This window comes from Eucyclogobius newberryi, unplaced genomic scaffold, assembly GCF_026437365.1.
Source record: "Eucyclogobius newberryi isolate DKJ021-1_F unplaced genomic scaffold, fEucNew1.0.hap1 SCAF_14, whole genome shotgun sequence".
NCBI classification, from domain to species: Eukaryota; Metazoa; Chordata; class Actinopteri; order Gobiiformes; family Gobiidae; genus Eucyclogobius; species Eucyclogobius newberryi.
Window position 1 is genome coordinate 13,251,642 of NW_027315768.1, and position 11,679 is coordinate 13,263,320.

General features: G+C 30.9%; 1 protein-coding gene across 2 annotated transcripts in view; it reads left to right on the forward strand.

Moving 5' to 3' along the window:
* Positions 1-11,679, forward strand: part of fap (fibroblast activation protein, alpha) — a 19,459-nt gene continuing 7,780 nt past the window's right edge. For both annotated transcript variants that reach the window (XR_011926855.1, XM_072444347.1), the window contains exons 1-14: positions 1-172; positions 1,451-1,537; positions 1,612-1,706; positions 1,791-1,865; positions 1,951-2,003; positions 2,080-2,152; positions 2,238-2,358; positions 2,530-2,684; positions 8,447-8,544; positions 8,661-8,790; positions 9,704-9,742; positions 9,830-9,928; positions 10,000-10,070; positions 10,174-10,227. Coding sequence is in view for 1 of the 2 variants with exons in the window: in XM_072444347.1 (XP_072300448.1) it covers positions 1,522-1,537; positions 1,612-1,706; positions 1,791-1,865; positions 1,951-2,003; positions 2,080-2,152; positions 2,238-2,358; positions 2,530-2,684; positions 8,447-8,544; positions 8,661-8,790; positions 9,704-9,742; positions 9,830-9,928; positions 10,000-10,070; positions 10,174-10,227 (1,079 nt within the window). In the remaining variant the exon portion in view is untranslated. The remainder of the gene's footprint in view (positions 173-1,450; positions 1,538-1,611; positions 1,707-1,790; positions 1,866-1,950; positions 2,004-2,079; positions 2,153-2,237; positions 2,359-2,529; positions 2,685-8,446; positions 8,545-8,660; positions 8,791-9,703; positions 9,743-9,829; positions 9,929-9,999; positions 10,071-10,173; positions 10,228-11,679) is intronic.

Here is an 11,679-nt window from a genome sequence, read left to right on the forward strand (position 1 = left end):
TTGTTTCATGCTCCAAAAGGCAATCAAAACAGGTTTAACTATTCGAAAAGTTGAATTAAGTGTGATTTTGGTGCGTTTTTGTGCCAGGTTTACCACGGCAAGGTGCTGTGGTGGGTGATCGGAGCCGCTGTCGTCATCACGCTCATAACCATCCCAGCAATTTATTTGAACAGTAAGTTTTTATTAAGTTTATTGTCTCGATCATTTGTTCTTTCACTAAGTTCTCTTTTCTGTTCCTGTTCTCCGTGTTTGGGCTGTCTGACCGGTGTCCTGCGTGGCATCTTTTCTAGGTCATTCAACTTATTTTGTTCTTGTTCAATTTTCAGCAAACTGTTGAAAGGATAAATAGATTAGTTTTTCACACTAACTTGTAGCACTTGGTATATTCTTGAATTCTGATTTTGTTTAATCTTTTAAGTTAGACAAACTTGCAAAACTTTTCACGTTAAAACAGCGCCTCCTCGTGGCGAAAGTAGGTAAAACAAGGACGTCATGATGAGATAGAGTCAGGCCACAGTTTAATCATAGGAACTACACTTAATTATAGTTGTGAGACTTTTAGAGGTAAAAGTAAGTATTTTTAACTCCAATCTATACAATAAATTAAACAGATTTTATAATTTGGCCCTTTGTGAGATTTTTAACAAATCATGAAGTCAAAATAAAAGCTGTCACGGCAGTAATGAATAACAGTTCATTAAATTATGTTGTGTTGTGTATTGTCAGACTCTAAAATACATTCAAAAGAGCTTTTATTAGATACGATTCAATAGAAATGTCAAAAAAGAATATTAAATCTCTAATTTTTAATCAATAATACACTTTAATTGTAAATAGTAGAAAAAGCTTCAGTTGTAGTCATTTAATTGTAAATGTTCACTATCTTGAATCCTTCAGTCTGCATTGTTTAACCTTTATTTGGTGAAAAATGTATTTAAAAAGTCTCAATGTACAACAGAAATAATCCTTTGACAACTAAAATAACCGTTAGTTGAAGCTCTATTAATATGCAGTGTTCCCCTTTTACTTCAATAAATAAATACTTTACTCGAGCATTTTAAACATACTTATTCTGCTTTAAGTAATTTAGCTTAAATAACCATAAACGTGTACTCCATAAAATGACGTTTGGTGTTATTTAGAATCAGAATCAGCAAACGGCAACATACAACAATGAATGATAATAATAATGATAAAAAAATATAGCAAAATATATCAAATTAGACATGCATACAATTAATTTACTCATGATTATGTCCTCATCTCAAAATAGTCCAAATAAAGTTTGTATTGATAGACTTTATTATCCAGTCTCATTTATTCTTACAAATCACTGCCGCTTTAATAAACTCTAGTACAAAGTGCGTTCTCCTGCACTAGAATGATTCAAAGTCAGGTACAAGGGTGCTCTAGGATGTCATATTTAAGCGTGCTTGTTCCGTTGTTTCAGGAAGTCCTCCCAAAAAGCTGTTTTCCATCGACGACTACTTTAACGACACGATTCGATGGAAATCCTACAGCATGCACTGGATCTCAGGTAACACTTTTTATCGTCTTCCAAACGTATCAACGAGTCCTTTCTTAAATCTGACATGTTATTTCTGTTTGCAGATAAAGAGTATTTGCACAGATCCAGTGACGGGAGCTACATACGCTACAATTTAGAAACAAAGGAAGAGTCTCTTTACATCAGCAACACCACATTTGTAATAGATATTATCAAAAAAGCAATAATGCATTTAAAGAAGATGGATAACAATCTTAAAATAATACTGTTGTTTTTGCTGTAGACACAAGTAGATGCCACAGATTACATGTTGTCTGGTGACTACAACCACGTAGCCCTTGAGAGTAACTACACAAAGGTTAGTATTTTGTGTATTTTGAGTTTTCCAGACTTAAATTCAATAGTTTTTATGTTTAGTTTGAACATATTTTGTGTTTTGTCAGAAATGGAGGCATTCTTACTCAGCCTCTTACACCATCTTCAACAGGGAAACAGAGTAAGGGATTTTCATCAGATTTAGAACACATTTGTATGATTTTTTATGTAACTTTTCTTCATTTTTTTACGCACAGTTCGTTTGTTACGCCGGTCAGTCTTCCCCGTTCCGTCCAGTACTTTTTCTGGGGTCCGGTCGGAAACAAATTTGTGAGTTTTTGTCTTTGAATGTGCTTGGTTTGTGTGAACAAAAATGCTTACAATGCAAAGATGCTCACTGCGCCGTTTCCCACAGGCTTATGTTTCAGATTTCAACGTGTTCCTCATGTCGGATGTGACTGCGGATGCTGTTCAAGTCACGTACAATGGGAAAGAGAACGAGATCTCGAATGGGATTCCAGACTGGACATATGAGGGTCAGTAAGAATACAAAGTTTAAAGGTCTATGCAGAATGTCACTCTTTGTAACATAAACAGCATCAAATAGTCTTCCTAAAGTCAAAGTAAACAGTAAATCACGATAAAACGTACTAAATATTACACATTTGCAGTATTAATTCATGGATGTTCCTGTTTTCTGGTTTCAGAGGAGGTGTTTGCCTCAAATGGAGCTCTGTGGTGGTCGACCAGTGGGCTTTATTTGGCCTATGCAGAGTTCAACGACACACAGGTCCACAAGATCGAGTACACGTGGTACGGGAGTGAGCAGTATCCGGAAACTGTGGCCATTCCTTATCCAAAAGTGAGAATATGACTCGTACAAGTACATTTCATCTCAGCACTCTGACAAAAGGCAGTGGACAGGAAAGTTACAGAATATACAAATATATTAAGCTCTATATTAAGTTCAAATGTATTCTTTAATATCACAAGTACAAGTACAAAACTGTTCCATCACAATTCTACAGTCTGCAATTCAGAAATGAAAGGTACACTGTGTAGTGGGTTCACCTCTTCACAGATCTGATTTGTAACGTGGCCTGGTAGAACATAGCATAGCACAAGTCCATAGAGTCAAGCAGGTTGCGTATTCTTCCCCAGAAAAGTTACACAGTGTTCCTTTAAAGCGAGTCACGACTAAAGCTGAATTTGATCACAAGAAAACATTTGATCTATATCTGACGCTTAGCCTGAAGTATTACATGTTTAACTTGAAAACATCAGGTGACGTTTGTAATTGTTTGCCAATTTCAAGTAATTAAATTTTGCTTACATTTATATAAGTAAACTACAGGAAAAGTGTCAGATTTATACCTCAAGATGTATGATTTTCTCCTATTCACCTGCAGTGTCTCATACAATATCATACAATTATAAAAGAAAGTACATGAAATACTTAATTTAACTCACAACCCCTTCTTTTTTCATTGAGTTGTTGTTATTATTATTGTATGTATTGTATGTATGTATGTATGTATGTATGTATTGTATGTATGTATGTATGTATGTATTGTATGTATGTATTGTATGTATGTATGTATGTATTTATGTATTGTATGTATGTATTGTATGTATGTATGTATTGTATGTATGTATTGTATGTATGTATTGTATGTATGTATGTATTGTATGTATGTATGTATTGTATGTATGTATGTATGTATTGTATGTATTGTATGTATTGTATGTATGTATGTATGTATTGTATGTATGTATGTATGTATTGTATGTATGTATGTATTTATTGTATGTATGTATGTATGTATGTATTGTATGTATTGTATGTAATGTATGTATGTATGTATGTATGTATTGTATGTATGTATTGTATGTATGTATGTATTGTATGTATGTATGTATGTATGTATGTATGTATGTATTGTATGTATTGTATGTATGTATTGTATGTATGTATTGTATGTATGTATGTATTGTATGTATGTATTGTATGTATGTATGTATGTATGTATTGTATGTATGTATTGTATGTATGTATGTATGTATTGTATGTATGTATGTATTGTATTGTATGTATTGTATGTATGTATGTATGTATTGTATGTATGTATTTTATGTATGTATTGTATGTATGTATGTATTGTATGTATGTATGTATGTATTGTATGTATGTATTGTATGTATGTATTGTATGTATGTATGTATTGTATGTATGTATTGTATGTATGTATTGTATGTATGTATGTATGTATGTATTGTATGTATGTATTGTATGTATGTATGTATTGTATGTATGTATGTATGTATTGTAAGTATGTATTGTATGTATGTATGTATTGTATGTATGTATGTATTGTATGTATGTATGTATGTATGTATTGTATGTATGTATTGTATGTATGTATGTATGTATATATGTATTGTATGTATGTATGTATTGTATGTATGTATTGTATGTATGTATGTATGTATTGTATGTATGTATGTATTGTATGTATGTATGTATGTATGTATTGTATGTATGTATGTATGTATGTATTGTATGTATGTATTGTATGTATTGTATGTATGTATGTATGTATTGTATGTATGTATGTATGTATGTATTGTATGTATGTATGTATTGTATGTATGTATGTATTGTATGTATATATGTATGTATGTATTGTATGTATGTATTGTATGTATGTATGTATGTATGTATGTATGTATTGTATGTATGTATTGTATGTATGTATGTATTGTATGTATGTATGTATTGTATGTATGTATTGTATGTATGTATGTATTGTATGTATGTATGTATGTATGTATGTATTGTATGTATGTATTGTATGTATATATGTATGTATGTATGTATGTATGTATTGTATGTATGTATGTATGTATGTATGTATTGTATGCATGTATGTATGTATGTATTGTATGTATGTATGTATTTATGTATGTATTTATGTATGTATTGTATGTATGTATTGTATGTATGTATTGTATGTATGTATGTATGTATGTATGTATGTATGTATGTATTGTATGTATGTATTGTATGTATGTATGTATGTATTGTATGTATGTATGTATTGTATGTATGTATGTATTGTATGTATGTATGTATGTATGTATTGTATGTATGTATTGTATGTATGTATGTATTGTATGTATGTATGTATGTATTGTATGTATGTATGTATTGTATGTATGTATTGTATGTATGTATGTATTGTATGTATGTATGTATTGTATGTATGTATGTATGTATTGTATGTATGTATGTATGTATGTATTGTATGTATGTATGTATGTATTGTATGTATGTATGTATGTATTGTATGTATGTATGTATTGTATGTATGTATGTATGTATTGTATGTATGTATTGTATGTATGTATTGTATGTATGTATGTATGTATTGTATGTATGTATGTATTGTATGTATGTATGTATGTATGTATGTATTGTATGTATGTATTGTATGTATATATGTATGTATTGTATTGTATGTATGTATGTATGTATGTATGTATTGTATGTATGTATGTATGTATGTATTGTATGTATGTATGTATTGTATGTATGTATTGTATGTATGTATGTATTGTATGTATGTATTGTATGTATGTATGTATGTATGTATTTTATGTATGTATGTATGTATTTTATGTATGTATGTATGTATTTTATGTATGTATTGTATGTATGTATTGTATGTATGTATGTATGTATTGTATGTATGTATTGTATGTATGTATTGTATGTATGTATGTATTGTATGTATGTATGTATTGTATGTATATATGTATGTATTGTATGTATGTATTGTATGTATGTATGTATGTATGTATTGTATGTATGTATGTATTGTATGTATGTATTGTATGTATGTATGTATGTATTGTATGTATGTATGTATTGTATGTATGTATGTATTGTATGTATGTATTGTATGTATGTATGTATGTATGTATTGTATGTATGTATTGTATGTATGTATGTATGTATGTATTGTATGTATGTATGTATGTATGTATGTATTGTATGTATGGATGTATTGTATGTATGTATGTATGTATGTATGTATGTATTGTATGTATGTATTGTATGTATTGTATGTATGTATGTATTGTATGTATGTATGTATTGTATGTATGTATGTATGTATGTATGTATGTATGTATTGTATGTATGTATTGTATGTATGTATGTATGTATGTATTGTATGTATGTATTGTATGTATGTATGTATGTATTGTATGTATGTATTGTATGTATGTATGTATGTATTGTATGTATGTATGTATGTATTGTATGTATGTATGTATTGTATGTATGTATGTATTGTATGTATGTATGTCTGTATGTATTGTATGTATGTATTGTATGTATATATGTATGTATGTATGTATTGTATGTATGTATGTATGTATGTATTGTATGCATGTATGTATGTATGTATGTATTGTATGTATGTATGTATGTATTGTATGTATTGTATGTATGTATGTATGTATGTATGTATTGTATGTATGTATGTATTGTATGTATGTATGTATGTATGTATGTATGTATTGTATGTATGTATTGTATGTATTGTATGTATGTATGTATTGTATGTATGTATGTATGTATGTATGTATGTATGTATGTATGTATTGTATGTATGTATTGTATGTATGTATGTATGTATGTATTGTATGTATGTATTGTATGTATGTATGTATGTATTGTATGTATGTATTGTATGTATGTATGTATGTATTGTATGTATGTATGTATGTATTGTATGTATGTATGTATTGTATGTATGTATGTATTGTATGTATGTATGTCTGTATGTATTGTATGTATGTATTGTATGTATGTATTGTATGTATGTATGTATTGTATGTATGTATGTATTGTATGTATGTATGTATGTATTGTATGTATGTATTGTATGTATGTATGTATTGTATGTATGTATGTATGTATGTATTGTATGTATGTATTGTATGTATGTATTGTATGTATGTATGTATTGTATGTATGTATTGTATGTACGTATGTATGTATTGTATGTATGTATGTATGTATTGTATGTATGTATGTATTGTATGTATGTATGTATTGTATGTATGTATGTATGTATGTATTGTATGTATGTATTGTATGTATTGTATGTATGTATGTATGTATTGTATGTATGTATGTATGTATGTATGTATGTATGTATGTATTGTATGTATGTATGTATGTATTGTATGTATGTATGTATTGTATGTATGTATGTATGTATTGTATGTATGTATTGTATGTATGTATGTATTTTATGTATGTATGTATGTATGTATTGTATGTATGTATGTATGTATTGTATGTATGTATGTATTGTATGTATGTATGTATGTATTGTATGTATGTATGTATGTATGTATTGTACGTATGTATTGTATGTATATATGTATGTATGTATTGTATGTATGTATGTATGTATGTATTGTATGCATGTATGTATGTATGTATGTATGTATGTATTGTATGTATGTATGTATTGTATGTATGTATGTATTGTATGTATGTATTGTATGTATTGTATGTATGTATTGTATGTATGTATGTATGTATGTATTGTATGTATGTATGTATTGTATGTATGTATTGTATGTATGTATGTATGTATGTATTGTATGTATGTATGTATGTATTGTATGTATGTATTGTATGTATGTATGTATGTATTGTATGTATGTATGTATGTATGTATTGTATGTATGTATTGTATGTATGTATGTATGTATGTATTGTATGTATGTATGTATTGTATGTATGTATGTATGTATGTATGTATTGTATGTATGTATGTATTGTATGTATGTATGTATGTATTGTATGTATGTATGTATGTATGTATTGTATGTATGTATGTATTGTATGTATGTATGTATGTATGTATTGTATGTATGTATGTATTGTATGTATGTATGTATTGTATGTATGTATTGTATGTATGTATTGTATGTATGTATGTATGTATTGTATGTATGTATGTATTGTATGTATGTATGTATGTATTGTATGTATGTATTGTATGTATATATGTATGTATTGTATGTATGTATGTATGTATGTATGTATTGTATGCATGTATGTATGTATTGTATGTATGTATGTATTGTATGTATGTATTGTATGTATGTATGTATGTATGTATGTATTGTATGTATGTATTGTATGTATGTATGTATGTATGTATGTATGTATTGTATGTATGTATGTATGTATGTATGTATGTATTGTATGTATGTATGTATGTATGTATTGTATGTATGTATGTATTGTATGTATGTATGTATGTATGGTATGTATGTATGTATGTATGTATGTATGTATGTATGTATGTATGTATGTATGAATTTATTTATTTATTGCTATGCCTGGGTAAAGTTGTATATTCATTTAAATGGTGTATTTCAGCCAGTTGTATTTAGATCCCTGTTTGCAACTGAAACGACTGCTCTTCCTGGGCTTTAGACAAGAGTTGATTTGATGGAACATGTTGTGCCTTGTAACGTGTTTTTCATTTGGATTATTTCCATAGCAGATTATATTCTTACTGTTGCATTCCCCAGGCGGGCTCGGCTCTCCCAAAGGTGCGTCTGTTCGTGGTGGACACCTCGGAGCCCTCTCGCCGCTCTCAGCTCTGGGCCCCGGCCTCAGTGTCGTCCGGGTGTGTGTTTTCACATTTCACTCGTATCATTATGAACGCGCTGTGACTCCTCTGAGCATTATTTCACGCTCCATCTTTCGTAAAACATTCTTGTCACTTTGCGTTTCCTCTTCCAGCGATCACATTTTGTGCTCGGTGACCTGGGCGACGGACCAACGCGTCGCCGTGCAGTGGATCACCAGGAAACAGAATTATGTGATCGTACAGTTCTATGAGTTGGACGGAAGCAGTTGGGTGGAAAAACAGGTAGAGTTTATTTGTTTTTCATAGTGAATAAAATCAAATTAGGATTCAACTGACTTCCCTCATGCAGGAGAGTCAAACTTGTGTTCTGGGGGTCATTTGTGTCTCATCTCCTCCAGAATTATGTATTTTCAAAAGCCCAGTACAAATATTTAAAGCAATTATTTGTATTAAGATAAGATAAGATAATTCTTTATTGTCCACACATGGGGAAATTTCATTAATTTCATATAAGTATTACAAGTTAAAAAAAAAAAAAAAGTAGGCGTGGCAGCATCAAATAGGCCTGTTGTTCTGTATTTTCTTTACAAATATATAACTTATAACCAAAATAAACCGCAAAATTAAAATGTATTCAATATTTTGTCTGTACGCTAAAGGGAACAAACGACCTAAATTAACCTCACCATATTTGTATTATCAATCCAGCTAAACTAATGACACATTAGCTCAGTTGCTCTTATAATCTCTACATATTTTATTTGGGAACAGGATCTAAAGGCCTAATGTTGACTAAATGTTGACTTTGAATTACTTCTTTAGTTATAAAAAAGTGCCTGTGACAGGTTTTTATGATGTTCTAATTTGGACTTTATTTGGTAAATTGATACATGTTGTTAATATATATGATATACAAATATATTTCATAGCATTTGATGGAGAAACAGTGTATGAACATGCTATTTTAAACCACAAACGACAGGAAATCACTCGTATAAGATAAAGAACTCAATATATAAAACTGATTTACATAGAGCAGTTTATTTCTTCCTCAAGATGACGTGTGCGCAGCAAATCAAAGCAAGTTTTCATATCTATGTTGAAGTTGTTAATAGAGACCTCAGAACGAACAGGCTAATTGTATATTCCATTACCACAACAAGAATTATTATAATATATTTTTCTTTTTATTTAGAAATTTGAACAAACGAGCACGACTGGCTGGGTTGGCCATGTAAGTTTTCCTTGAACAACACTGAAAAACATGTTTAACACCTTATATATTTCTTTGAACTAATATTGTTTTAATTTGTCTTTACAGTATGTTCCTCTTCCTCTTTTCATCGCCGAAGACAAGCTGAGTTTCTACAAAGTGATGAGTGACAGCCGCGGATACAAACACATTCATTACGTGAAAGATGTAAGTATAATTTTAACACATAAAATACGACTATCACTTGATTTGAAGTCTTCATGTTGTTTATTCATCAGGGCCAAGCCACGCCCATAACCTCAGGAGAGTGGGAGGTGATCTATATCAGCAAATTAACCAAAGACGCCATGTGAGGGATCGTGCTTATATGCTATTTCATGTCATTAAAGTTGTTTATTGAATATCATTTGATTATTGAATATGTAAATATCATGTGTCTCATTTGCATACAGATATTTTGTGAGTAATCAGCATGAAGCCTCTCCAGTAAAGAGGAATCTGTACAGGTATGTCCACTCACTTTTACTTCTACAGGCTGAATTTACTGTTCTTTTATTTTCTGAGGGGAATCTATTTGCTCTCTATTTGAAAATATGTTATCATAAAAATTGTATTCTAATTTGACAGATTTCCAGTAGGGCTTCAACGAACCAATGGTGACCAGTCAATTACAAAAAATACTTGCAGTCATATTTTTATTCTCGTAATTGTTATCTGGACTATACTGACTCATATACACATACAAATATGTTTTTATCAATAAAGACAGTGACATTATTAAATCAAAATGTCAAAAATATAATCAATAATATTGTACATTTCTGTTGTAAATATTATCTATCTAGAATCCTTCTGTCACCATATTTCAACATAGATTTAGTTAAAAATGTATCTAAAAAAGCCTTGTACTAAGATAATAATAATAATAAATATAGCCGCAAGCGGCAATGATCGGCCCTCGCCACGCCGCCGCCACACCGCCGCCACGCCGCAAGAGGAGGGGGCGCTAACGCGCCCCAATTGTCCTTTTATTACGCCTACTGCTGAATCTGTGACGCTGTCACATCTTCTCCCCTTGTTTTACCATCAAAAAGCTATTTTATTTTGAATTCTTGGCAAAATGTGCAGCTTTGCCGCACAGACACCGTGACTCTTTGAATGAAAATGTGGATAACTTTTGATGGTCCTGAAGATGAGTCTCACCAAATTTCAGGGTAATAGGGCTGACGCCCTGGGAGGAGTTTGTGAAAGTCTAAAGTGTAAACATGTTCTGGTGATTTCCCCATTGGAATAACATGAAAGGTTTCGGTCATCGTTACGGCAAAGCCATAACAATTATGACATGGGTCTCATTGACTTTTTTGATGGGGATGCTAAAATTGAGTTGTGTGTCAAATTTCATATAATTTCGCAAAACTAAACATTTAACCTCCATATAAAATCTGTAGGGGGCGCTGTGGCGCCAAATGAATTTATTTCACTTCAAGTAGGTTTAGGGCAAAGAGTTTAACAACTGATTCTAATTTGACGCAATTCGGACTTTATCTGCGCAAACTGCAGAAATTTTAAATATGGGAGATTTCTGAAATTCTAGCTACAGTTTGCGGCTTCGCCGCACCGAGACCGTGAGAGGTATCAATGTAATTTGGATAACTTTTGATGTCCCACTCCTCAGTAGCATTTTCACCAAATTTCAGCTTTTTAGGGCCAACGCCCTGGGAGGAGTTCGTAAAAGTACGACGTTTGGAAAAACTCCGAAGTCATGTTTAGCCATTTTTGAAGCAATATGGCCGACATTTGGTTGGGCGGACGGCGTTGCCGTAATAATATTTTTTACTTCTCTTGTCACCATCTACCTCGGCGCCAAATTTCATGATTCTACGATCAGATTTTTTTTGGGTCATTTCCCATCTCTCAATGCATTTTTGGTACATTTGGGGGCGCTGACGCGCCAATTT